Below are 27,909 nucleotides of genomic sequence, written 5' to 3' on the forward strand. Positions count from 1 at the left end.
ATGAGGTGCTGATCACAGCACATCCTTTAGTGGCCTCTGTTAGAGGCAAGTATTTCTTTAGTATTACCTCCAATGTATTTGACTGCCATCGTTTATTTGTGCAAGCTGGCAGGAACGGATGGCATCATGCGGAATGGTGGCATCCTTTCCTTCGAAGGAAGACCGAAAGGGATACAACAGGCAGACCTGTGCCCCTCAGGAGGACTAGCATACTGGGGATTGACCCCAACCCTTCCATGCTGACACATATGAAAGCACCAGGGGGAGCTGGCTATGTTTATTTAGATGTTAATACTGTCAGAGGGATGGTAGAGTAGGATTTAGGCAGTGCCTAGCGCCTATTCACTGCTCTGCCAATGGCATGTGCATAATCTTGGGCAAATCACTTAGCTCTGTGCCTTGGGTTTTCTATCTATCAAGCAATGTTTCTAATTCTTACTATGCTTTGTGAAACAGTTTGACACCTGCGCAAGAGAGGCATGATGCTGAGTCGTGCCATTCATTCAGCACATCGGTGACACTCAGTTCTTTGCCAATCCAGGAAGGAACTGCTCCTACAAAATGCCGTAAAGAGTGAAGAGTTTGGAGCAAATTCAATCCAGACAGTTTCAGCTGATGCTGAGAACTGGGGAAAGTGGCAAGTAGTGAAAGGTGCAAGAATCGCTTATTCAAGGAAATTCTCATCTTTGCTTCCATTTTAGTACAATCCTACTAGGTCTAATTCTTGGGCTTTGTACCCTACGTCCTCAGTGATAAAAAGTGATATTTGTTCTCACTTCTTCATTTCCACATGTGATAGAAAAGAGAACTGATCATTTCAAAATAATGGCTGTCCTAGTAATTGCTTGTTCCTTTATTCACAGACATTGTGGTTGAACTTAGGACCTGCCTTTACTCCAGTGATCAGAAGGCTTCAGAAACAACCTGGTGCTGTGGACTGAGCCCCACCAGCAGCCAAGCAACCACATGCGCTCCAGTGGGACAAGAAAGAGAACAGGAAGAGCAGATGTGAAGCATCCCTCATATGAGGATGGACTGAGAGAGGTGGGTAAACCTTAAAATAGTCTTCCAATAACTAAAGGGGACCTACAAGAGACACTGAGAGGGACTTTTTTCAAGGGTATGTAGGGCTAGAACAAGGGGCAATGGCTTTAAACAAAGAGGGTAGATTTAGATTAGATATAAGGGAAAAATACCTTCACTGTTAAGTGTTGTGAGGCACTGGAACAGGTTGCCCAGGGATGTTGTGTCTGCCTTCTCCCTGGCAGTGTTCAAGGCCAGGCTGGATGAGGCTTTAAGCAACCTGGTCTAGTGGAAGATGTCCCTGGCCATAGTAGGAGTTTTGGAACTGGATGAGCTTTAATGTGCCTTCCAACCCAAACCATTCTATGATTCTTGCTCAGCTCTTTTTCATTGCTACAAATGCCATTATAGGGCATGAAATATCCCTTTGGTCAGTTTGGGTGAGCTGTCTCCTCCCAATCTCTTGAACAGCCCCAGCATACTCATACTCACTTGGGGGGAAATGGGGAGACAGGGGAGAGTAGCAGCAGAGTGGGAACAAAAGAGAAAGCCTTGTGCTTGCAAGCACTGTTCATCAATAGCCACATAATTAATGTCTCACCAACACTGGTTTAGCCACAAACCCAAACCACAGCACCACAGGGCTGCTATGAAGAAAGTTAGTTCTTGTCCCCAGCCCGACCAGGAAATACATGAAAATAGCGAAGATCATTCTGGCAGAGGACTGATTAGACTGTAACTGATTAAATTACTCCCCTACCAAAATTACATATACTCTTGAATGACTGAGGGCTTTAACAGCCTTCAAAGAACAAGTGACCCAGCAAACACATCCTTAGAGCCCTCTCCGATTCCCTTCTGTCAGGTTCAGAAGTAGGGAGCTAAATAATGCTAGTCAGCCTGATACTGTGGTTGGGAGCTCACCAAAGTATTTGGCTTCATGAGCAAGGTTTTTGATGGCTTCCTGATGGCCAAGTGTGATTGGGGTTTTTTGTGTTGTTTTATGTTTTATACAAGCAGAGCTATGGAGTGGCTGGGTGTGTTTAATTATGATAAGGCTTGGAAACAGTTGCCTGTTTAACAGAATACAGGGACTGTCTTATGCGAAGAAACTAATTTATGACTTTGGATAGAGTTGTGAGTAGTAAAATACTGCTTTTTGTCCTACCCCTAGGAGATCAGGGAATGCAGGGCTCCTCACAGAGGCAGTGGTACACAGTGCCTGCTGCAGCACCTGGTCTATGCTGATGAATTTATCCTGGGATGCTCACACTCCCTTTTCCACAGGCAGCCAGCTCTTCTGCATGCCTACAGCTACACCCCCCTCTCCGCTTGTCACTGGTTTTTCACAGCCTCTGAATCTCTAATTATATTCACTGACTTGACACAAACTGAGCTGTGCAAGGATTTCTGGAAAAGAGCAGTTATCCCATGCTTTCATACTCCCCTGTACAAAGAGTGAGAGCAGCATGCAATCCGGAAGACACACACTGAAGAGAGATGAGTTTGTCATTTCAATAGTCAATGTGATGTTTTGGCTATATCTGAAGATCAACATTTACAGAGAATAGATGTGTAAATTACTTTTTATATGGTTCTTTAGAGGTTGCTTTCAGAGAATCATTTACTATTCCAGATGCCTGCATACTCAAAGACATTGACTGACTGGAGAGACTTCAGAGCAGAACAGTAAAAATGATCACTTAGTGCAGATGTTTTGATTTACAAAAAAGTGATAAAAAGATTAAAGGGATAAAATACAGCTTCAGGCTGGGCTAAGTGTTGAGCTAGAGAGGACACAGCCCTTTCCAAATACAAATAAGCACCACGAATAAAACAATTACATATGGCAGTATAGCACAGGGTAAGCAGTGCACACACAACTCAGTCCCACAAATTGTTCTTCCACTAGCCAAACTAATCAAATAGAAATTGAGGTTAAATCTTCTGTCAAACATTTCTGCACAGACCTACTCAAAAAGAACTGCAGAAGATGTGGAGCTTGGCAAAACAGAGGACAAGCTTCTAGCACTACACAGGCACCAAAGAAGCTTTCTTCTTGAAAGTCTGTGTTTCTGCATCATTATTCCAGAATCACAGAATTGTTAGGGTTGGAAGGGACATCTGGACATCACCTAATCCAATGTCCCTACCACCACAGCAGGGCCACCTATAGCAAGTTATACAGGAACACATCCAGGTGGGTTTTGAATGTCTCCAGAGAGGGAGACTCCACGACCCCCCTGGGCAGTCTCAATCAACAATATTCTCTTTTATAGTAAAAAAGGACACAGTGTTCACTGTTAACTTAATCATAAGATCAAAAAGATGTTGGCTGTCTTCATACCATAGGGAATTCCTGCTGACATCAGTCTGCCCTTTCCTAGTGGCAGAGCGAGAACCTAGTCTGGCTTTGTACTGACTGCAGGACCAGGACATCCATCCCTCCACTGGTACTGTTCGAGACCCATGCTTCCTCATATTACACCTTTAAACCCATTCACCCCCACTGAAATGAGGAGTGCAAACCACTTCTCCCAGCACTCAGCTTATTCATTACTTCAGAAATAGTTTAAATGATTTATTAAGTACCTCTGCTGGAGTAGAACCTGAGGCAAAGACTTTGTTACGCTAGGTGCTGCATAAACACAAGACAAATGAGTAGTCCTGTTAATTTACAACCTCAATAACTAAGCAAACAGCAGACACACAAAGAAGTACAGAAGAGTGCTAAGAAAAGATAGGCCATTCTGGTCACATAAGAAAAATAATAGCTGCTGTTTCCTATAGGGACCTTAACATCAAGGTTTTAACACTATAGCTCTTCCTTGTTTCCTTTCTTTTGCTTGTCTGCAGTTTGATGTACTACCTTGCTGTGCAGTCTGACTAAACGCATTCTCTGAGTGAAAGCATTAGCTAATCTTTGTAGACTGTGATTCCTAAGGTCATGGAGTCTTGGTTACACCTTATCAAATACCCCAGTTAGTACAGGTATAGGATAGCTGTCGTGCACAACTGCTGAATGCCACTCTCCTTTTCTCACACAGGTGGTGGAAGAAATTCTTTGCAATTGAGCTCTCCTGTCACTCCAGTGAAGTGAAGCATGAATTCAAAACAGCCATAGGTAACTACTGGATAGATTGTCTGAATGACTGACCTTCTAACAGTAAAACTGAAATAACAGGAATATATCCTTGTTTTCCTATGTTACCTCCAATGTAAAACAAGTCTGGGCTGCTTCTATTATTTCCAGTATAAAACTGCATTTTAAGAAATTAGAAGACATTACAGTTGTGAAGTGAGTGAGTCCTAAGCTAGGAAATGTGAAAGTACCTAACCTCACCTTATGTGTGCACCGTATTTCAATCTTTAATTATCTGAGCAATGAGATCACAAAACCCCACAATGAAGGCCATGATGACCCTAGATCCTAGAGTGATCTAGTGATCCTAGACTTTATGATGCTTTTTTCCCCACAAGTGACTTTATGATGCTTCTATTATTTCTTTTACCATGGGATTAGTGCTCTGTTGGAAGAACTGAATAGTTAGTTATCCAGTACTTCCTTTATCCTTCTTTATGTGTGGGGCTTCAGGCCTTACTACACAGTATGTAAAGCTTGGCCTGAACGTATATGGACTTGTCTACTAATAAACCTTATGCTACTATTCTGACTTACCCCAATATTTGACCATGCTGAAAGTATCATAGGATTTATTTTTCCAGTATTCAGGGGAGTAAGTAGTAGTAAAGAAGTAGTAAAGCAGTAGTATTATTTCTCTTTACCCATGGGAAAAGAAAGATTATAGGGACTTGGTTCAAACTACTGAAAGCCCACAAATTTTGTCAGCTCAATGTGAGATGGAATCTAATTTATTCAGGGTATTTATGATTCTGTTTTTCATCTTGGGAACTTTATATAAGCTTTTATATATTCAAAGCATATCTTCCATCAAAATGAATAGCAAGAGAAAGTGCTGAAAGCTTCTGCAAATCTATCAAGCAAATAAAGGATATGCAGTTAGGTGATAATCAGTGAGATACTGGTTCTTGCTCTGTTCTGCATTCATCCCAGTGGGAGGAGAGCAACAAATGTAGGAGCTGGATCAAGTGCATCACCTTTGATCCGTCACACTCATCTTTTCCTGGTAGCTGAAATCAACATTTCACTACTCTTGTAAAAGGCTTGCTCAGGGGGCTTGTGTCATGGTGGGAGAAAAACTGTACTTTGAAAAATGGTAGGGCCTTAATGCAGAACCACAAAAAGGGTGAAACCTGCCAGAAATAGGATAAAGCCTTAACACAGAACTTGTTGGCTATGGAAACTTCTTAAATAGTTCTTAAAAATGGATAAAGCTGTATTTTCCTTTATTTATGCCGTTTCAACTGAAACAATAGACCCTAAGTGGATAAATACAAATCAGCTTTAGACAAGAGGCCATTATGGAAACTGCATCTATGTTTTTATGTTGGCAAAACAGCAAATGCTCCTGTAATGGGGCCTTCCAGGGAATGTGATGTGCTGAAAACGTTAATTTTTTAATTATTTTTAATTAATGGTTTTCTCTTTCTGTCTTCATTAAAAAGGAACAGTTGCTTGAAGAATATCAGAGAGGAAGGGGCTGATACCCAGGATCTCTACACTGATGGGCAGGCAACTCAGCAGCGCCAGTTCCAAGCCTCCTCGGCAGTCTCAGCCTGCAACCCCATCAAGCAGCTGGAGAACGACGGGTAAGAGGCTCACTCATAGGAACCATTTAACACCAAATCTCCGAGTCCCCACTCCTACAGCCGCTCACCGGAAGCCAACACAAGGTTATACTCCGCTCAGCTCCGCCTAGACCTTCCCTGCCTGCACCGCTCTCCGGTTCTCCAATGGGAGCTCACGACGACGGCTGTTGCTAGGTAGAATAGTGACTTTAAGCCGCTTCCAACCCTCTGCGAGCCCTGCACCCAATGGGAGAGCTCCGAGGTGGGTGACGTAACAGAGGGGGTGGGCACTCTGCCGCCGGAGCAGCCAGTCAGAATGAGAAGCGCTCCCAGCCATGCTTGGATAGGCTGTTTCCTCTGAACTGATTTGAGCAAGGACCAATCAGAGGTGGGAAGTGTGTCGATAAGCCGTGACGTGAAGGCGGACAATTTGAATTGGCGTGGGGCGGGGTGGAAGCGTGTGGTGGCGGCCGCGGTGTGCGGGTTCGTCCCGGTCCCCCGGTGCTGCGGAGGGGAGCTGCCCTCTCGCCATGGCTTGGGACCTGGACGAGAGGCTGCGGCAGAGCAACGCCCGCTTCTTGGTCTCCTTCCAACGCATCTTGGAACGGGTGAGAGCCCCTCTCACGCACCGGCACGGCCGTTGGGTGCCTGGTGCGGCCTGAGGTGATGGCGGCAGGGCAGCCCTGTCAGCTGCGCGGCTGCTGCCCTATCTCGCTCACCTTTCTCGGGGACGGGTTTTGCTTACGGCTTTCTTCGCGGAGTCGGCTTGTAGCGTGGCCGGGCCTGGCTGCCTTCCTGCGTCCCTCTGGAAGGTTCTCTGAGCACCTCGCATCGCACAGGGGTAGCGCTCTCCGCTCCCCTTCTGCCTGACCACCTCCAAGTGCCTGGGTGTCAGTGATAAGGTCAACTTTCTGTCTGTGCGTTAAGGTGTAGGAACTGAATTCTCTTGACAGTTAATTGTTGTGGTGTCACAACCTCTTTGTCCTGGCTGCCAAAAGCAGCTGTCACCCTAGGTTTTGCATCTTTGCAGTTTGTGCTGAGCCGTGCACCCCTGTGTCTTTGCTAGCAAAGAGTTAGCTCCTCGAATACGTCCGTAAGACCTAGATCTGGGACTGCCAATGTTGAATTAGTGACTTAACTTTAAGTCCAAGTTGTCTTTATGGTGCCCTTAACCCAAATTAGCCAGTATGCGCAGAAAAAAGTGGGTGGCTCCCTCCATGAATCCTTACTTGAGAGCCGTTTTGTATGGAACCGTAGAGCTCTATCCAGAGATGCATTCAGGGTTGTCAACATTATCACTGACGGGAAATGTTTTGTGCTAAAGTTTTGGTGCTGGCATAAGGCCAGGTGTGGAATGTTTGCACATCATGAGCTGTAAGGCTAGGCGAAGTGACTGCTATAGGACACTACAGAGGAAGTTTAGAAGAAACTCTGTAATTTAAACAGTTTAGAAAACTCTTGTCCTTGACTGGTTTATCGAGACTGAATGACTTACATATATGTTTAAAATAAGTGTGATTTCTCTAAGAATACAAACAATACTTAAAATGCATGTTTAAAACATTGTCTTAATCATTCTAATCTTTAATGGTCCTTTTTTCTTTTAGTATAATCATCCTTTTGAAGATGATTTACTTATTTCCATGGAAACTCTGACTTACGATACACCTGATGGTAAGAACTTCTCAAAGCTTTGATATTTACATGCTGTGTATTTAGACTTAGTAAAGCAAGCAATTGCTGGCAGTCATGTAATATATGGCACTCATATAGCATATGATTATAACAGATAGTATATTGTATAGTTATATAACATATAATTACAACATATAGTGTATTTTGTCTACTTAGGTGTGGCATATTATATGTGAACTTTTATACATGCATGTAATACCTCGGGAATTTATATGCCCCACGTTAGTCCTGCATGCTGTTTTAGACAACAGAAAGGAGTTATTAGCAAAGATCAGAATAACAGTGGTTAATATTTGCTTGACAAGTAAGAGTAAGAATCAAAGGAAGTTGATAGGCATGAATGGATTCTGTAGTTTCTGCTCAGAATTCTGAAGATTGCTCTGATAAGCTTCAGATATGTCAAATATCGGGCTGGACTGGGCAGGTGGTCTCTTTAACTTTCTATTGAATGTTCCCATGTGGTTAGTGTAAATCTATGCCACATTATGCCATATCATATTTTCCCAGTGTTTCATTGTAGTTGCCAATCTGTTATAGAGGTAATAATGCTTATGGAAAACTTATTGTGGAAAAAAACCCCAACCAAAACCCTGCTGTTGTAAAGTACATTCTCAGGGGTTTAGTGGGACTTGTCATTTAGGGTCTTGGTGGCTTTAATGGGAAATGAAATGTTCTCCCATTTTTTATTATTATGGAAGTGAGGGCTATGATATTCAGATTGCCATATCAATTCTTGTGAAGTAGAACTTACTGGACATACACTTGAAATACTACTACAGTGTCAAGTCCAATATAATTGTTGTACAAAACACAATTTACTTTGCAGACTGGGAAGATTGCATTTTATAGCATTTTATATACATTGTCCATCTGGAGAGGGAAGAAACATGCATGCAGCACTGTAATACACAGTCTTGGATTTGTGAAGAGTTGTGTTTAGTAACCTCTATTTGGTATGGGATGAATATAGATCTCAGTCCTGTAGAGCTTAAATTATGGCTTTAAACAACCTCAGTTACCATGTAGTGTACATTGATTAAATAAAATAAAAGAAATAAAATAAGCTCTACACTTTTTTTATCCCTCTTTGTAGCATCTGGATCTGTTTTGCTCTTTGGGTTTTTAGTTCAGTGGTGTTAGACTCATCATGTAATTGCTCTTTATTTTTTGGTCTGACTTTTCGATTAACTTGAAATTACAATATTCTCTTGTTTGTAAGGGAATTATCTGTAAGTTTTTATTTCAGGAATTGTACCAGAGGGAATTCAAGATTTGATTATATTTTGTTACTCTGTAATGTGTTCTTCCTAAGTGTTTTACTTGTTAGAATGATGCGCAGTATTGACAGTGTTGTGAAAAGCTCTATTTATATTGATATCACTTGTTATTTCTAGGACAAAAACACTGGGAACACATATCAGCCAAGAAGATAAAAACCTGGAAGCAGGAATTATTTAAGGTATCTAATAATTTAATCCTCCTATGCAGTCACAATCTAGCAATAGTGTTCGTTTATATATATAATATATGTAGGAACACATTTAAATCTTGTTGTGCCATATAATATTTGCAAGAGGTATTAATGAAGTCAACATCTGCTTTAAAATAAGGTTTTGGGATAGATGGGTTAAGTCTGTCAGATGGGGTAGACTTAAACAGATGACTATTTTAGTAGCAGTTAGCACCACTCGTAAACCTGGAAAAGTACTTTGAAGTGATAACTGATGGGGGAACATGGTTCTGGATTTCCTCACAGTATTGTCATTGAAGTTAACATGCATTGAATCAATTTATGTCTGTTCAGGTAATCAGCTTTTAAATTCTGAAGGGCTTACTAGTTTTATCTTTAGACTTCTTCCCTATAAAATAATGCTAGAGTAATTAAAGTATCTTTGCAGCCAAAGTACTATTTGTGCCAGTCTAAAGCCATTACTGCTGTGGGCATATTACTTGTATTTTCTTGTTCTGAGTATTTATATTAAACAAGCAGTGTTTTCTTTTTCTATTTCCTAAATTTCACCATAAACACTCAGCAGTGACTGCATCAAAATCTCTGTGTTTCTCACGTAACTATCAAAATTCACCTTGCTGCTATGTTCCTAGTATCTGTCTAAAAAGCCAAGTCATGTAGTGTGTCTCGGCACTTAACATAGCAGCTATTCTGAACCCCACAGAGTGAGGGGATGAGTAGTGAAAGTCAGTCTTTGGGAGCAAGAGCGGATTTAATGGCATCGGAAAGGAGACTCTGTTTCCCTTTCCACTTCTGTTAATACTTTGTGTGTCATCTACCAGGCATTGCTGCATAACTTTACAGACTACATCTTTAAGGACTCTAAGAGGAGTTCTCTGTCTTAGTGTCTTATGTGGGATAAGGTAGCTATAGCTTATGTTCTTGAAGTGATTTTAACAGCAATGGTATGAAAAGAAGTGAATGATGGGGTAAGTTTTACCATGTATTTGTGGCTTTTCTGGCCAGGCAGTGTGAAACCTGAAGTAAATTGAATGGTTATTTATGAATTGCCTAGTTGTAAGATGTACCAAGGTAAATAAAGGTATCAGTTAAAATAATTTTACTAGTCTAAGATTTTTTTTAACTTTTTTTTTCCATCTTTCTAATTGCAGAGGAATAGAAGAAGTCAAAGGAATGCAGGTAAAGTGTTTTTAATGAATAAGTGTTATAAATTACCATATCCAGAGTCTTCACTTAATAAAAGCAGTCCTGTTTTTATGCCAAACTTTAGAATACTCACTGTTTTGTTGGGTTTTTTGGGGGGGGAACCAAGAAAACCCTGGCAATTCTTATATTTGTAAGGATTTTGAAAGGTAGTTTCAAATGTTTAAGATTAATCAAGACATTGTAATTGCTGTTGCTATCCTCACAAAATAATCTCCTTATATCAGTTAGACAGCTTCTCGTTTTATTTGTCTGTTCTGTTCCATCTTTATCAAATGAAAGAATTCCAACCCCGACTTACACGGGTGAACTAGTGGAGATATTTGGAAGTTGCTGTCTTTTTGAAAATAACTAGATAAGGAGGTATATTAAGAGATGAGTGTTAAAGGAATCTCATGAGGTCACATGATGAGCTATTAAAAATGTAGCAGATTATTCTGTATACTGAATAAATCGGGGTGCCTGGAGGAAAAAGTTGTGTATGGTTATTTCATTAAAGACCAAGTATTGTGATGGAAGTGAAATCAAGACTGCACAAGATGAAATTCTGATCCTACTTAGAGAGATATAACATCTAAATCTTTTCTCCTTGTTTTGGAAAGGACCTGTATATTCCAATAGAAAATATTGAGATAAATAATGGGGGAAGTTATTGATATACACAGCAAAGGTATTTTGTGTTGTCTTCTCTGAAGGTTTTGACATGGGGGTTTTCTAGCTGTTGCCTATTGTATGACATTTGCCTGGGAAACTTTCATGCTGAACACCTGAGGACAAAACACAGCCTGTACCATCTCTCTTCCTTTAGTCATACCAAAAAACTTGTCCATACAGGGTTTAAGTATACATTTTGTATCAGCCTATTAAATGTTGACACAAGAAATAAGGGCCTGATACAACAAAATTCATATGGTCTATACCTTTGCTTCTAATTTCTAGAGAATATATGCTGATGGATCTAATATATTCTAAAGGAAGCATTACTGTCATTTTCTGCAAAATACTGGGCATAAGTTTCCTGAGGCTACAATCTGAAGCCAGGGCCTTTCAGTGGTATAATACGCTTCATTATCTTTGTATGAGAGAGTGGTTTTATAGCCCAATTTCCTACTGGTTGGAAGTCTGTGCTTAGTAGAGTTATCAATGGTCTGTGTCCAAGTTGAGGGGAAAACATGACAGACTTTTTTCCAGGACTCCTCCCGAGCAAATTTACTAGCTTATACTTTACTTAAGTAAATAGATGAAGGGATGCCCGTAATTAATTTGCAGATGATACCAAGTAGGGATGACCCCTGTGAAAGATAATCTGGTTATCTTTCTAAATTGGATCTAAAACTGCAAGTAAAATTTGTGTAATTCCATGCAGGGAAGTTCAATGCAATAGATATTTAGGAATAATTAAATGCAAGAAGAGGCAATTTTGAAGATTGGTTGAGACAGCCAAGAATAGGGCACACTGTCCTAAATGATATGCACAGGTGCCTAGTATGCATAGCACGAAAAAGGTTTAACAGTGATAAAACTTCTGGTGAAGTACTTCGTTTTGTATTTCATAGCAGCTTGACTGGCCTGAGTGAGTCACAGAAGGCTGGAAAAAGGATGACTAGAGCCACTGGAGACAGGGTTTAAGGGGGAAGGGAGAGAAAAACCAAAGTAAGCTTCTAGGTTAATATTAGAAAAGCTTTCCAAATGTAAACAGTAAGAAAGCCCTGAAATATGTTTCTTGGAGAATATGGAGTTGCTCTTAATAGGTTAGATATCTAGAGGTAAGTTAGTTGCGGCTTTAAAATGGAAGAAGCAGTAAATGATATCTTTAGTTTTCTTTATGCTTTAAGCCTTTAGAAAAATGGAGATATTTAGATGTATGATTGGCACTATTAAGTTATGCAAAATGTTTATAGAGGTCAGTAGTGGCTGTGTGCCAGAGTTGGGTAAGAGAGAAGTTTTCTCACAATTTAACAAAAAAAAGGCAAAATAATTTGTAATATTTAGCATCAGCTTATCTCGAAATGGAAATACCGGAAAGAAACCAAGGACAACAAATTCAGCATTAAACAAACTTGCTTAATTCAGGGTAAACATATCTGCTAAAGTACATGTATTATATTTATTTTTGAAGTTGAAGTTTATCATGTGCGTCCCATCTTGAGAAGTGCCACTACAGCTTTAGTACAGCAGAGTCATGTGTTTGCAAATATACATCTTCTCTTTTGGGAAAGATTATGGTTTTGCAGTTTAGGCAGTATTAACAATAGGTTTATGAAATAAGTTTTATGTGCACATCATAATCGTATGCACTGTATACCAATTTAGAATCATAGTTAGGGTTGGAAAGGACCTTAAGATCACCCAGTTCCAACCCCCCTGCCATGGGCAGGGACACCTCACACCAAACCATGGCACCCAAGGCTTCATCCAAACTTGAAAGGTTGTAGCTTGTTACAGATACATTTCTAACTGTTGCCTTGTCAAAGTTAACTTTTTTTTCAGCAATATGAAAACAGTTTCTGGTCTGAGTAATTTTAATAGCAAAAATACCTGGCTTAGAGGCTAACTGTGAAAGACTTTGTGGAAGTCACATTTGTTTGAAGATAGCTACTTTGTGAGTCGAGTAGCTTTCGAGTTTTACTTAAATCCATTTGAGTTGTGACAGCCGATGAACAAAATGTAGATTGCAATGTAAAAAGGGGTGTTGTCTGCTAAATTAACAGCTCTTATTCTCTTTATATTGCGTCTTATGAGATAAAGCAGGGGTGGGGAATGGGGAAACAACCCACAAGGATTGTAGGTGGGTCTATCTGTGCAGGAAGACAGGCATAGCTCTTTTGGAAAGGCCCCAGATGCCTAAGTTCATTAGAAAGATGCAATAGGTTTTAGGAGTAGTTAGTCTTTCTTGTCCTTTTCAACCTATGCCAAGAAAAATTCACAAAAAATTTGCAGTAGTCTTTTTCTATAATTGGTACCTCTTGATAAAGGGAGAAATCTTATTTTCTGGGGTGCTTTCTGGGTTAAGAAGAAAACATAATACGGTAGATGTACACCTCTGGTCAGAACTAGCATGATGTATTTGACTAGAATGTTGTTCTGTCACTTGCCTATTTGTTTCAGTCCTATGTACTACGTTTGTTAACTGTTTGTTAAATATTTTTCAAGGTAAGGGTATATACAAATGATGAAGTAATGAGTTCAGGTACAGCATTGATCTGTGACCTATTGGATTGAAATAGAATTGTCTTTTCCCTCCCATGCATCCTAAGAAACGTCAAAGCAACAGGCCAGTGATTTTGAAGATGAACATCCAACAGTATGTCAGGTATGGGCACCACAGTGCATCCTCTTTTATAAAGCCTCTTTGGGAAAATGTATTTCTGTAGTCAAAACCTAAGAAAAAGAGCATGAGCAGGTGTTACTGTACTATAGCTACAAAATTACGTTTTAAAGACCTACTAATTGCTGAATTGAATCACATTATTCTCCTTAAGTAAGTACTTGGGGGGAGGGGGGGGAGAAGGGGGCTTAAGGTGTTTTAATGCAGTTCTTTCACTGTAGTTCTTCAAATATTAGATATCTCACTAAACAATGGCTTTATATTTCCCCTCATGTAGTTCCCCAAAGGTAGTTGCATTATTTTAGGAACAATGTGTCTTTACTTACACAGTGTGTGTTCATTTAAAATTAAAATCTTCAGGTTCTGGTTAATGTTGATCATCTGTTATACTTCCCCTGATTGTTTCCTCCCCTGATACATTCTGTGCTTTGGGATGGTGATGCTCTCACGTTTTGCATTGTATATGTGGTGGTCTAATACAGTTTGTGACAGTGAATTAATGGATTTTTAAATTCTTTTTATTTCCTTTTTTTTTATGATGTCTCTCTTTATGTTGCTTATGTGTTAGGGCTTGCATACGTTTCACATCATTACATAGCTTCCTCTCCATTGTACTATTTAGGTTATGAATAGCAGCCATATCAGCCATGGACTTTGGCATCTTTTACGTTTGTATAAAGGGAGAGATATCCAAAAGCAGTTGGGTATAGGCTTTAAACCATCAAGTGTCTTTTTCCTTAGGCAGCGTGTGTGTCTAACTTGTTAAACTACAAATTTTAAACATCTGATCATCTAGAATAACTTTTGACTCCCTGTCTTTTTAAGGAGAAAATAATCAGCTTTTGAGGAGTAATATGGGCCTTCTCATTGGCCCCTCCTAATTTTTTATTCTACATAGATGGTAGTTAGAGTTGTCTCATTTCATTGACGACATCTTAACCCACAATATGCTAATTTTATGTTGGTAAAGGCCAGAAGAGATTTAAACTTTTAAAGGCATTCTGAAAAATATGGTGTCAGATGTAAACACTTAGAAAAGAATGAAAGCATTAAGATGTATCCTTATCCATATAAATGAGCTTTTTATGCAACTTCTACAAAATAGAGCAAAACTCCCCTATTTGGAATACTGTATCAAGATTGTTTGAAGTAGACAGTTAAGAATTGTTTACAGTGGGCAGTTTGAAAACTTTTCTTATTATTTGGAACATGAATAAGAGAAAATCTCCTGTAAATACAGGATTTGGTGATTAGAATTCATCTATCAACTGAGATTTGCTCTTGAGTAATAGCTTCCCAAGGTATATAGAAGGACTGGGAAGAAAACAGTTTTCCCGGTTGAATAATGAGATATGAATCAAGACAGATTTGTGTACAGATTTCTTAATAAAGATGGTGTCATTTGGACATAGTTTGTGAATTATGGCTTGGTTTGTTTCACCACCACCACCCCCAAAAAGCTGAACAAGTAGTGAGAGCAGAAAATTTGACAGACTAGTTAAAACAGTTTATGCTACCAGGTCTTAAAATTGCTTTCATGTGCTTTTAAGGAATCTCCTGAGAACTCCCATGTGGATGCATCTGACTTTGGTGGGTTTTTAATTTACTTTCTGTCTACTTTTTTTTTTTTTAAGTTTTTGAAAAAGATTGCCGATCATAAAATCATAGACTAGTTCGGGTTGGAAAGGACCTGAAGATCATCCAGTTCCAACCCCCCTGCCATGGGCAGGGACACCTCACACTAAACCATGGCACCCAAGGCTCTGTCCAACCTGGCCTTCAACACCACCAGGGATGGAGCATTCACAGCTTTTTTGGGAAACCCATTCCAGTGCCTCACCACCTTCACAGTAAAGAACCTTATATCCAGTGTAAACTTCCCCTGTTCAAGTTTGAACCAAATACCCCTTATCTTATCACTACAGTCCCTAATGAATAGTCCCTCCCCAGCATCCTTACTGCAAGAGAGAGATTAAGTTGCTGGAGCAGGTTCAGAGAAGGGCAATGAGTCTGATGAGGAGTGGCTGGGGAAATGGGTTCTGAAGAAGAGAAGACTCAGGGGAACCTTATCACTCTACAGCTACCTGAAAGGAGGATGGAGAGAGGATGTAGATGCTCTCTTTTACCAAGTAACAAGTGATAGGACAAGAGGTAACAACCTCAAGCTGCATCAGGAGAGGTTTAGACTACTGCATATTAGGAAAAATTTCTTCTCTGAAAGGATGCTCAGGCATTGGAACAGGCTGCCCATGGAAGTGGTGGAATCACCATCCCTGGAAGTGTTCAAAAAACATGTAGTTGAGGCCGTTACTGACATGGTTTAGTGATGGACATGGCAATCCAGGCGTAAGGGTTGGACCTGATGATCTTAAAAGCATAGCTGATTCTATGATTAACTTTCTTACTGGTTCATTGACTATTGATGCTCAGTAACTGATTTCCTGTGGATGAAGTGATCACAATTTCCATTAGTCTTGTGGGAAGAAACTGGTAATCTGACAAGTATGGGATTCAGTTATAATTCTACTGGGGTCATGTAGACTGTCAAAGGCAACCCTCTGGTTGCTCAACATTCTTGCTGGAAGATGTGGAATTGTCTTGTCTCCCAAAGAGACAATAGCATTTCTTTCATATGTATCTTTATCCTAGTGCTATGGCAGCAGCTGTCTGCAGAGCTCTAGATGGTGATTACACTGGTAGGAAAAGAAAAAGGAAGATGGGATTAGCTGGAAAAATTATTCTGGTTTTAGTAATTTAGGGATAGTATTGAGGAGACAGTGATGTGGTAGATATCATAACCAAGATTATTTTTACTCACTGTTTCCTTTTCAGCATTGCTCTTTCCCTCCCTGCAGTGAGCACAATTGTGGAATAAAGATAAAACAGCCAGAAAAATTCAGAATTGCAGCCTTACAATGCAGTCATGTGTTTTATGATCCTGAAAGGCTAAGGCTTTAGCTAATGATGAGTTGGATGGTTTGTTGAGTTTCAGTCATTAAAATACCCATAGAACACCTAAAAATTTAGTTGGAAGGTATGAATTTGCTTTCTAATATTTTCTACCTTAGTAGTTCTAAAGCAGTCTTGATAATAAGCAACTAAGAAAATGAAGCATGGTAGAAGGCCCTCACTATCTTTGTTGGGATACTCCAGAATGCATTGGGAAATGAGAGAAAATGCACACATTAATGAATCCTGCAGAGCAATGCTTTGGAAATATTTTACACTCCAAAATAGTTCATATGAATCTTGGAAGAACTGGTTACAAACAAGTTATCTTCACTCTTCTTGAACCCTTAATTAGCTGTGGTTTTCAATTGGACTTAAAATGAAAATGTAGTACAGATAAAAAGAAGTTTTCTGACATGAAACCAATTTAGTCAGTAAGTTATACAGGGTGTGTTTAAAAACGTTTCTGTTTTGAGTTCAACTGGATTTTTATTTATTATTTATCTTCAAATTATAGGTGGAGAAAGTGATGCTGAGATAGTTTCAGTAAGAAGAAAATTTGAAGACATTCACTTCCAGGTAAAAATATCTGGTGTGTAATGGGGCGCAGTAATTTTGTGTTCAATAGCAATGATTGAGCTATTTGAGTACCTTGAGTTACACGTGCCAGTCAGCCCAATGTTCTGTGTAGTCTACATCTTAATGCACATTTTTAGTAAGTATAGCAAATGAGAGAATCAATAAATAACATCATAAAGACCAATATGAAGTAGTATTATGTCTTGGTATTATCAATATATCAGAGAAAGCAGTACAACATATTGCGTACAACAGGCAATCCTGAGGAAGGCTACTACAGGTATAGAAAAAGAATAATAGGATGAATCACCAAGTGAAAACACTTACAGAAAATATGATCATTCACCTGATAGTCCAGTCTGAAGAGGTAAATATGATTTAAAAAACCTGTAAAACTGAAATAATGGCTGCCGTAACAAAAGCAGACTGGCATCTTCTGCTGATGTTTCCCCTCCTAGTCAGTGGATAGCAGGGCTACCCAGAATAGTTACATTGATAAAAACACAACACATGCTTTGTGTGCACAGCCATTCCAAAACTGTGTTGCTCTTTCTCAAATACAGATGACCAAAAAGGTAATTTACTTTCCTTATTCGTTTAGCATACTACTAGGCATTGTCGTATCTCTGACAACAGCTAATACAGACCCCTTCAGAGAGTGGGAAAAACATTTGCCATTTATCACCAAATGCTTTTAGATTTTACATAAAGGTATGTTACAGAGTAGATCTTAAATTGTATATGAGGTCATGGGTGCTAATAATATGTGTAAAGATTTTCAGCCCTGATTACCAGTGCTTTGTAACCTGACACTAGAGCTCTTTTCCCTTTTTTGGTTTTTTGCTTTTATCATGTCTTCTTGAGGCACTGTGCACTTTTGCCTGCATCAATAAACTAGTCAGTTATCTCTTTTATATGTCTGCACATACAGTTCCTTCACAGTTGCTTGGAGGTTTTTTTCCCCACATAATGTATGCATAAAATGTGTACATTGAAAACAAGTGTATGCTGGCAGTATATCCTCATCTGAATAACACTGGTTTGAAACACACCTAAGTAAAATTTTTGTCTTTGTCAGTCTCAGTAACTTTTATGTGTTTTAATTATTTCTTTTTTTCCCTTTCAGAATTCGGATGTAGATGATGAGAAAAAGCAAGAGAAAGTAAAAGTTCAAGTGGATGTGATAGTACAAGATAATGCTAGAAATATTCCCCAATGGATTACGGTAACATATTTCTACTTATTAGCTAACTAGGATAAAATAAGAACTAACTGCAGCATAATTAATTCTAATACAGCTTCTCTGATGTTTCATTGTTCCTCTCCTGCTTGCTGTCTACATAAATATTGCCGTATCTCATATCTCTGACTGCAATGGTTTGTTAGAAACAGATTATACCAAATGCTTTCTTTATTTATACTTTGAACCCTGATGTTTGAGTTGATCTTCAGTAAGCTTTCTGAAAAGTCTGAATTTGAGGTTTGAAGAGAAAACTGCTGGTTTAGCTTTGTTCTGGTTTTGAGGGGTCAAGGGAATTGGAGGCAAAAGGGTTGTGTTACATGGAATGGCTTCTGTTTCCTACTGGAGTTGCCAGAGATGTATAGATTATCCAGGTGTATACACCCATGTGTAAATTATTTTATTTGGGAAAGGGATTGGCAGGGTTCAAGGCCAGGTTGCACAGGGCCTTGAGTGATATGGTCTAGTGGGAGGTGTCCCTGCTTATGGCAGTGGTGTTAGAACTAGATGACCTTAAGGTCCTTTCCAACCCTAACCATTCTGTGATTAAAGTATAATACATAACATGGAAGTTACCAAGATGATAACTAGCTTTCTAAGATTAAACTGGTAACAACAATTCTTACTGAAGCCTTAGACTAGACTTTTTCCCCCTTGCCAAAAATTAACTAAATCCCTTAGGACCATAACTCTGTACAGGATCTAATATAGTAAGGAGAGAGAAGGAGGAGTCAAAAATAAGGTTTTGATGTTACTTTAATATGCAAAAAAATCAGGGTATTAGATTGTATGCCTCTTTTTTCTTTGTTTTTCAGGTAGCACCTCAAGGCTCATTGAAAGCGCTTCCTTCAGCTTCACCAGGGCGAGAACTGATCGGTACAACTAAATCTTTTGGATATTAGTCAAATATGTTAGTTATGAAATGTGTTTTCTTTAAAATTTATTAGAAACAAATATGGAAACCCAGAGGCGATGTTTATCCAACACAAAAGTTCAACAGGCTGAATTCTTGACAAGAAGCTAGACATGATTTTGCTTATGCAAAATCTATTTGAAAATTAGAAACTAAATAACTTTAATACATAAAAAGAACTGTAATTAAGTAGCCCCAGAAAAAAAAGCATAGCTACAAAATTCAGCAGCATTAAGCTCAATGAGATGAAATTAATTTTTTGCTTCTGCTCATTTTAAATTCAAGGAACATAAATTGAATGGCTTTGGTCTGCTGGTAACTGGTCCTCAGAGTGGTACTTTGCCAGTAAACTTTATTCAGAAGTTCTCCAGACTTGATGCAATCCTATGATAGAATTTTGGTGTAGATGTTTTTAAGCCTTACAACTACAGAAACCATTGTCTTCATCATGCTTTATGGCATGTAAAGCTGCACTGGTACTAGCCAAGTACATAGGTTTGAAGTAATATGGAAATATAATAACAAAACCTGTAGGATAAGACCATTCCTCCTGCTCAGGGATCCACAAAGAGCAAGGCAGTCTGCCTCTATAATGAAAATGTTTTATATCTATATATTAGGCTAATTTATTTAATAGTGTTTTCCAACACATTTCACTTCTGTCTTGTGTAATCTGTTAATTCAATATAGCTAGAGAAAACCTTTTAATTTTTTGAGAATAGACTGTATGTTAATCATCCACTTAGCCTGGCAAAAATACTTAATGAAATATGCTATTACAGTAAGACTATCCATACTGTATGCAGTCATTCCTAAATCATGTAATGGGTTACTGGAAGTGCCCTAATGGGTTTGTGGGTTTTTTCCTTCTGTTTTCTTTTGTGATTCATTTGTGCTTTTCTTTTGTTTTTTGAATAGGCAACCAAGCTGCTGTTTACAGAAATAAAGGAGAGTTTTCGAATGAATGTTCTTCCAGATCTCTATGGTTACAGTTTTCTAGTGTTCCCATTTCAACAAATACCGTAATCATATCCAGGGATCCACCTTCTCCAGAGCTGAATAAAAGTTGCTGGGATAGTGTATTAGAAGAGTATCAGTCTGCAGATGAGGCCTGCTCCTGGAGCAGTCTAACTCTTGCTGACTTGTATCCGGCGATGGTAAAGATACTTACAAGGCTTATGACAAAGCAGTCTCGGAGAAAAGAGTTAAGATATATGTTTAGATGCTTCAGGCACAAAAGATGGCATTCTAGAAGACTGAAGCTCAATGTCACTTTAGACAAAATAAGAGAGTTCAAGTCTCTTAATCTGAAGCAAGCACAATCCAGCATATGCAGCGATAACATTGAAGACATACAGAATCGAATGTCTGGAAATGAGAACGGAGAACTCTGTGATGTCAAGTGTTCCAATAACAATTTCTCAGGTCTGGTACCTTATTCTCACATTGACACAAAAGCAATTAAAGAAGACTACTCTGAAACAAGTTTAGAACACCATTTGGTGTCTGTAGAAGGGCAGAAAGTTTCCAAACAGACCCATTTTCCTAATGTTATGGCTAGAATGGGAGAGACCTTTCTAGTTGAAGATGCCTTACAGACTACCGTCACACTGAAGAGTTCAAAATGCAAAGGTGAAAAATTAGCATGCAAATGTTCCTCTGAACATCGTTTTATAACAACTACAGCCAGTTCAGGGTCAACGGCATTTCAGCTGGTGAAAGCAAGTAAAACTCAAAAAACTGACTTTCCTGATGGTAATACTTTAGGGCTGCGTTCATCCACTTACAGTTCCTATGGCAACAGTAACACTTTTACACCAGTCACAAACTGTTCCCTTGTAAGAGCATCAAATACATTGCTAATAAATCCTGAAAACCTAACTTCTGGAAGACTAACTTCTTTCCAGCACAAGCAGTCGTTTACCTCACTGTCTACAGTGCCGAGTACTTCAAATGTGCCTCAGAAATACGAAGATGCGTTTGAGAAACTGTACTACAAACTGTGTTCCACAGCAATCCAAAAGCCTTGGCCATCGACAAGACCTCGTTCAAATTCACAAAACCTTGAAGAGAGAGGCAGATTAGTAAAGAGTAAATTAAGGAATTCTGTGAGCTTTGATACGCACTGTGACAGAGAATTTGACAGGATCTATGAGCAGTCATGTAAGAAGGCTGTTCCAAAACTTCCTGGCTTTCAGAGCGCTTCAAATGTAAGGAAATACGAGGGAATGCAGATGTCTGAAACTGTAAATGCTCTTGTATACTCACCTGTCCGAACTTTACTTGCAATTCCCAGTGTTAAAAGGATAGGAAGTTTTCAAAATGATATTATTTGTTCACCAGGAAAGCGACTGAAAAATATGCCAGAACATTATTCTCCTTCAGCAAAACATCAAGTTTATCACAGAAAAAACATCACTTTTCCCACAGCTGGCATGGATTCTTTGAACACATACAGTGGTGGTAGCTCCAGCTTTTTTGACAGTCACAGCTTTCAGAGTCAGGTACTTGAGGACCTTTTAAAACTTAAACAATTAAATGATTGTGCACTCTTAGGTGTTTGGAGAAGCTATTAAAAAGCCAGATTAGGTCTGGAATCTGTTCAAACTTAGTAACAGCACACATCTGGTGCTATTTTTCAGGAGAGTTCTTTTGCAGGTTTTGGGGGGCAATTGTATCAGTTCTGAGTCATGTAAGGAAGCTTACTATATTTAATAACTTTAAAAATGGTCATAAAATGCTGGGTAAGAGATTTTGTTGCATTTTAATAGACTGTGTCACTGGTTAAAATAATCTCAAGCAGTGACCTTTTTAATTCAGGTGTTATCCTTCTGAAATGATAATATTTTGTTCATTTTATAGAATGGACAAGGTGAGACCAGCAAAGCTTTACTGAGTTCCATTGGGATCATTAGACTTGTTGACTTAAATATTAAATCAGGCCCTTCTTACCAGGTTCCCAGTTATTTTCTTGGAGGCAAGCTGGGAAATAATACATGGGGTTTTCCATCAATGTAATCTCTTGATGCTTTATTTTCAGGACTCTGGCTTTCATGACTCTTCAGATAAAATCTCTCTTAGTATTCCTGGAACTTCCCTGCAAGGTTCGTTTCAGAAACTTTATGAATTGCTACTTTAGCAGTCATGAGCACTTCTTCAAAGGCTAAATCTACAGATCTGAATAGACCACTGTTTAAGTGACAGCTTTTTTTCCTCAGTAATAGTTGGGTATGTGTAAGTGTTGCAAAAAGTATAGAATCTATACAGAAAAGGGTTTCCTGAATAGCACATTAAAAATGGTTTGAGAAGGTTTTCTCTGGTTTAGCCAGGACTTCATCTACTAAAGGTGTTGCTATTATCAGCTCGTTTTCTCTTTTTTCTTTTTAATTTTATTTAAGGTTTGCTGTTGCTTTTATTTTCTCCATGTAAATGGTTGGCACGAAATGCATAGCTTGTTAGTCCTACGCTTTAATAACCAAATGCTTTTGTCTGGATTCTTCAGCTTTACGGCACCTTGCTGTTGCGTTGTTGCATGATGTCTGTCACTTGCTTAAGTGAATTAATCTGGGTAAAAAGACATTTGCCAATTCAAGACAGTAGAATTGTATTATTAAAAGAAATTAAAAAGACAAATCCTACATTAATTTAGAATTTTACATGTCACTCTTTTAATTTGCTTTTAAAAATCTGGTTTGGGTTAAAGCATGTTTATAACACAACCTGAACTTCTTTTCCTTCTAAGTAACATCACTAATGTTTCCATATTTTATGAACCTTATCATCAAGATAATAACTAATATGTAATGGAAAATACTGAGGAAGGTGACTTGAAATATTGTCAGCTGGTATACAAGAAGAAAATGGCAGAAGGAACGCGCTTGTTTGCATGGTTCTTGCATTGTTACATTTTCATTACTGATTAATTGTAAACAATTTGATGGAGGTGGACTGTCTTATTTTGCCTTCCTCAATTTTTAACTCATACTTTATGTATTGCATCTTTTTCTGGACTCAACATTGTTTCTTCTCTTTCTGCCTTTTTCTAATGGTGATAAATTGTAAGTGTATAGAAACCTATTTTACACTTCAATGTAGTCAATGTATAAAATGTATTTGAAATTAATTTTTACATTAGAATATTTTCATAAGAAAAGTTGATCATTGAAGTATGCCAGTGAAGTATTACCAATGCTTTAGGAGGCTAATATTGTAACAGCATAGTGTAGTGCCTGTGTTAGCCAGTGTTGTCCTTGCCCTTTTCATGTTACTGCTTTTCATCACCAGAATCTGGGATTGCAAATGTCCACTCTGGCTGGCCTGGGGCAATGAAGAATTGCAGCTATCCCAGAAATGCATCAAAGCATCACGAAAGGTAAGTGCCTTTTGGGGGGAGGGGGAATTCAGAAGCCATTCTTGCTGCTCTGTATCTGCATTAAAGGTATGGAGGTTGTAGCTTACACACGTACTTCTAGAATGAAAATCAGCCTGGATGCTTGGGACAGCCCAGGCTTATCAAACCTGGATTGAATTTGAGCACTGGAAGGTAAGAATCCATGGACAAAACCTAGCCAGCCTTCAGCATGAATGGCCAGTGAACACAAGTTAGTAAGATGGCCTAACTGAATGCCTACTCTACTCCTTATTTTGTGTTCATTAGAGAGGTATTTCTTATTTTAGATATAACTATAGAATTGTTTTGATTGTAGCTCTGTGTTTGACCTAACAAGTTTTCTCAGATTCTTGGGGTGTGGGAAGTACAGTATCTAGCAAAAAAAAACACTCCAACTTTCTAAAGTCAGCTTCTATGCACTTGAGCATAGTTACCTGCATTGTGTGTAAATAAACAGTGGCTTTGTTTGGAAGATAATCAAGGTCCTCTCTTCCTGCTGTTACCATCTCTGGCAGTGTATTTAGGTCTCTGGAAGGAGAACGTTCCTTCCAGCTTCCTGGATACTGGCCTACTACGTTTGCTTTTTCTTAGAAAATAAGTGACTTTTAAAGCATTCTCAAGTTCCAGATCTCTTTTATTTTTAATTACAAACTAGTTTAATAGACACCAAGATTTAAAAAAAAACAACAGTGAAAGTTCTCTAAACATGTTCTCATTTTATTTTCCAAAACACTTTTTGAATGCTTTCTGCCAAAATGTCTAATTTGGCACCACAAGATATGCTACCTTCCCAAACTCAGTCATGTTTCCCACACAACATCCTTGTCTCTAAATTGGGGAGACATCAATTTGATAGGTGGAGCACTTGGTGGATAAAGAACTGGCTGGATGGCCACACACAAAGAGTTGTGGTCAATGGCTCAATGTCCATCTGGAGACCAGTAATGAGCGGTGTCCCTCAGGGATCAGTGTTGGGACCGGTCTTGTTTAACATCTTTGTCGGTGACATGGACAATGGAATTGAGTGTGCCCTCAGCAAGTTTGCCGATGACACCAAGCTGTGTGGTTCTGTTGATACACTAGAGGGAAGGAATGCCATTCAGAGGGACTTTGACACACTTGTGAGGTGGGCTGATGCCAGCCTCATGAAGTTTAACCATGCCAAGTGCAAGGTCCTACACCTGGGTCAGAGCAACCCCAGGCACAGCTACAGGTTGGGCAGAGAATAGATTCAGAGCAGCCCTGCAGAGAAGGACTTGGGGGTGTTGGTCGATGAGAAAATGAACATGAGCCGGCTACAGTGTGTGCTTGCAGCCCAGAAAGCAACCGTATCCTGGGCTGCATCAAAAGAAGTGTGACCAGCAGGTCAAAGGAGGTGATCTTGCCCCTGTGCTCTGCTCTCGTGAGACCTCACTTGGAGCATTGTGTGCAGTTCTGGTGTCCTCAACATAAAAAGGACATGGAACTGTTGGAACAAGTCCAGAGGAGGCCACGAGGATGATCAGGGGCTGGAGCAGCTCCTGTATGAAGACAGGCTGAGAAAGTTGGGGCTGTTCAGGGTGGAGAAGAGAAGGCTGCGTGGAGACCTCAGGGCAGCCTGCCAGTATCTGAAGGGGTGGGCTATAAGGATGCTGGGGATGGATTCTTCATTAGGGACTGCAGTGATAGGACAAAGGGTAATGGGTTCAAACTTAAACAGGGGAAGTTCAGATTGGATCTAAGGAAGAAATTCTTTACTGTTAGGGTGCTGAGGCACTGGAATGGGTTGCCCAGGGAAGCTGTGAATGCTCCATCCCTGGCAGTGTTCAAGGCCAGGTTGGACAGAGCCTTGGGTGATATGGTTTAGTGGGAGGTGTCCCTGCCCATGGCAGGGGGGTTGGAACTGGATGATGTTGAGGTCCTTTCCAGCCCTAACTATTCTATGATTCTATGTTATGCTTGAGATGCTGAAATTAAAACTTCAAAGGCAGCCTGAATGCATTTTTAAACTCATTCTGTGGAGAAGCGAACTGGAAAAGAAGCCGCATTATTTAAAGAGAAAAGTTTCAGTTTAAGCAAAGCTGGAATTCAAACTTTATCTTGTATATAAATGTATAACGATATTGATAAGGATTATATTAAGTTACTTGTGATCTCATGGAAGATAGAAGTAAAGCTGATGAGGATACATGGCTGTTTCTGTGATGCTATGTCCACTTAGCTGAGTAAATTTCTGCTCAGTTCTTGAATTACTACTTTTTTTTCCTTCTTTTTCCTTACTCCATAGAAAATAGCCATCTCCATGAGATTAGTAATTACTCTGAAAGAAAAGGTTTTCCTTTCCTTAACGCATATAAGTAGAGAAGTTTAAGAAAGAGTAGGAAATCAGGATTTCAGAATGCTTTCTTGTCAAGCCATCTGGAATAAAATCTATTTCTTTGTTCCTTACTTAGACAAATGCATGTTTACTGATTTGTAGCCAAAATGGACTTCAGCTGGCAAGCTTCCTTAGCTCTATAGTGTGATATTCTTAGCCTTCAATGATTCCCAAGAATGAAGCTCTTCTTGAGTGGTTTCAGAGCCCTCCAAAGTTTTATGCTTAAGCCGTGGGGCAAAATGCTGTATGTTGTAATGAGTGGCTGTGGAAAGAAATGAAGTATCATCTTCCTGTCTGGAACTTGACTGCCTTTATCTAGGTGACAATGAAAGAGATTTCAGAAAGGAAATAAGTAATAAGCTTTCCTTCAGCTCTGTGTCAGTGCTGTCCTACAGCTATGTGGCTATACTCAATTGCCAGATGTAAACCAAAATAGTTTAAAATAGATGTTAAAGAAAATTTACTTTTATTAAATGGTATGCAAGGAAACAATATTATTCTGACTTGGCATTCACCTTTAGCTATTTGTGATTATATTCAAAGATTACATCTCAAAGCTCAGTAGCTATTTGTATCACTTCGGTTAATGTCTCCGTAATGCTACTACATTAACCTAACATAGGATGAAATTTTTCCTGTCCAGCTGAAAGCACATAGGAATGCAGATAAGGAGTCCTGCTGCTGTTTGCAGTCAAGCTTTTCAGATCTCTTGCTGCAGTGACTTGTTTCAGTTTTATTCTGCTCAGTGGAGTTTCAGGAGGTATAGTATTTTTTTATGTCTTTTATATGATCTAAATGCATCTTTTCCATAGGGTGTACAGAAAACTAAGCTACACTGATGGGAAAGACCAAAATCCTAGCAGTTCCTTGGGCAACTTCATGGTCAAAACTCATCAAGGAGCATTCATGGACTGCTACAAAGAAAACGTGTTATAAACCTTGCATTTGTTTTGGTTCTCTTTCTTCTTCCAAGAATAACGGCTGTGTTATATATGTTTAATTCCAATCTATTTCCCTGTAATAAGATCTTCAGGAACCGGATTGTCCGTTCTGACGGGGCGCTGCTTACTCCTTTGGCTTCATCAGGAATTGCAAGAGAATCAGGGCTCTTTTCCGTAGCTAAGTTTAAATTACGTTTTTACTAGTGTTTATAATAACAGATTATAATCAGTATTTTATCTGCTAATAAGCTTTGATTCTTAACATACTGGTAACCAGCTCTTTCTGCCAAATTCCTGCCTATTTGTGCTTTATGGGTGCATCAGTACTAAATAACTTCTAAACTGGGCTTGGATGATCCAAATGCAGTATTATACTCTGTGATTTATAATGTGCCTGGTATGTAATTTTAGTGTTACGATTTCAAAGTAACTCCTCTGATTTGATTGTTAAATATAATTTAATCTTTTTCAGTGGATTTGATAGTTACTTGGTGTTGTGACAAAACTGTATCTGACACAAATGACATTTTCTAAATAAAAACCTACTCTGAACAAATATCTGCTTTCAGTGTTTTATTTCAGGTATGGGAATTCTCAGGAGGAGTTTATATACCTACAGCATATACATGAAAATGATGTGGCAGGGTCCCACAGGTTGTCATTGCTGTGTTCCTTCTTAGCAAGGTGATGTCAGGTCAAGTACATTCTGCATGGTAAGCATCACCCCTTGTCAGCTTTCTGAGCTCCAGGAAAGATAAAAAGCATTCTTTGGTTTTACTGTCTGGGCACACAGGAGTGCTCTATTGTAGCTCTTAAAACCAAGATCTTGTTTTCTTAAGTGTTATTCTTGAATGGGACAAGAAGCCATCCTCAGTGAGGTTTACTCTGTGATAAGACAAGGCCTTCTGCAATGCACACACACTTGCACACACAGACACGCACATATCCCTTATCATTTGCATATTATATATTTCCTTCAACAGTAACAGAAGATTGTCTTATAGAAATGCTCTTGTGGCTCATTTTATTTCCTGTTTCAGACATGGATGAACTGTAGGGAGTATGCTTTCTGAACTACCTACCCCTTGGATTTGTTGAGGTAATTATTTCC

At 39.1% G+C, this 27,909-nt stretch overlaps 1 protein-coding gene across 4 annotated transcripts; it reads left to right on the forward strand.

The window, feature by feature from the left end:
- Positions 1–1,007: 1,007 nt before the first annotated feature.
- HJURP (Holliday junction recognition protein) lies at positions 1,008–27,354 on the forward strand. 4 transcript variants are annotated; one of them, XM_034060211.1, is made up of 15 exons: positions 1,008–1,044; positions 4,071–4,147; positions 5,611–5,754; positions 7,341–7,407; positions 8,823–8,887; positions 10,051–10,078; positions 13,360–13,415; positions 14,981–15,016; positions 16,893–16,958; positions 18,085–18,183; positions 19,014–19,074; positions 20,030–21,615; positions 22,152–22,215; positions 23,375–23,483; positions 26,670–27,354. In XM_034060211.1, the coding sequence occupies exons 4-15, from the start codon at positions 7,377–7,379 to the stop codon at positions 26,791–26,793; spliced, it is 2,325 nt and encodes a 774-aa protein (XP_033916102.1). In that variant the 5' UTR covers positions 1,008–1,044; positions 4,071–4,147; positions 5,611–5,754; positions 7,341–7,376; the 3' UTR covers positions 26,794–27,354. The 4 variants fall into 4 exon arrangements, with proteins under 4 accessions (XP_033916102.1, XP_030910832.2, XP_033916100.1 ...); XM_031054972.2 differs by lacking the exons at positions 1,008–1,044; positions 4,071–4,147; positions 5,611–5,754 and adding an exon at positions 6,190–6,341 and having other exon boundaries at positions 14,981–15,020; positions 16,897–16,958; XM_034060209.1 differs by lacking the exons at positions 1,008–1,044; positions 4,071–4,147; positions 5,611–5,754 and adding an exon at positions 6,190–6,341.
- Positions 27,355–27,909: the final 555 nt, after the last annotated feature.

This window comes from Melopsittacus undulatus, chromosome 2 (assembly GCF_012275295.1).
Source record: "Melopsittacus undulatus isolate bMelUnd1 chromosome 2, bMelUnd1.mat.Z, whole genome shotgun sequence".
Lineage (NCBI taxonomy): Eukaryota > Metazoa > Chordata > Aves > Psittaciformes > Psittaculidae > Melopsittacus > Melopsittacus undulatus.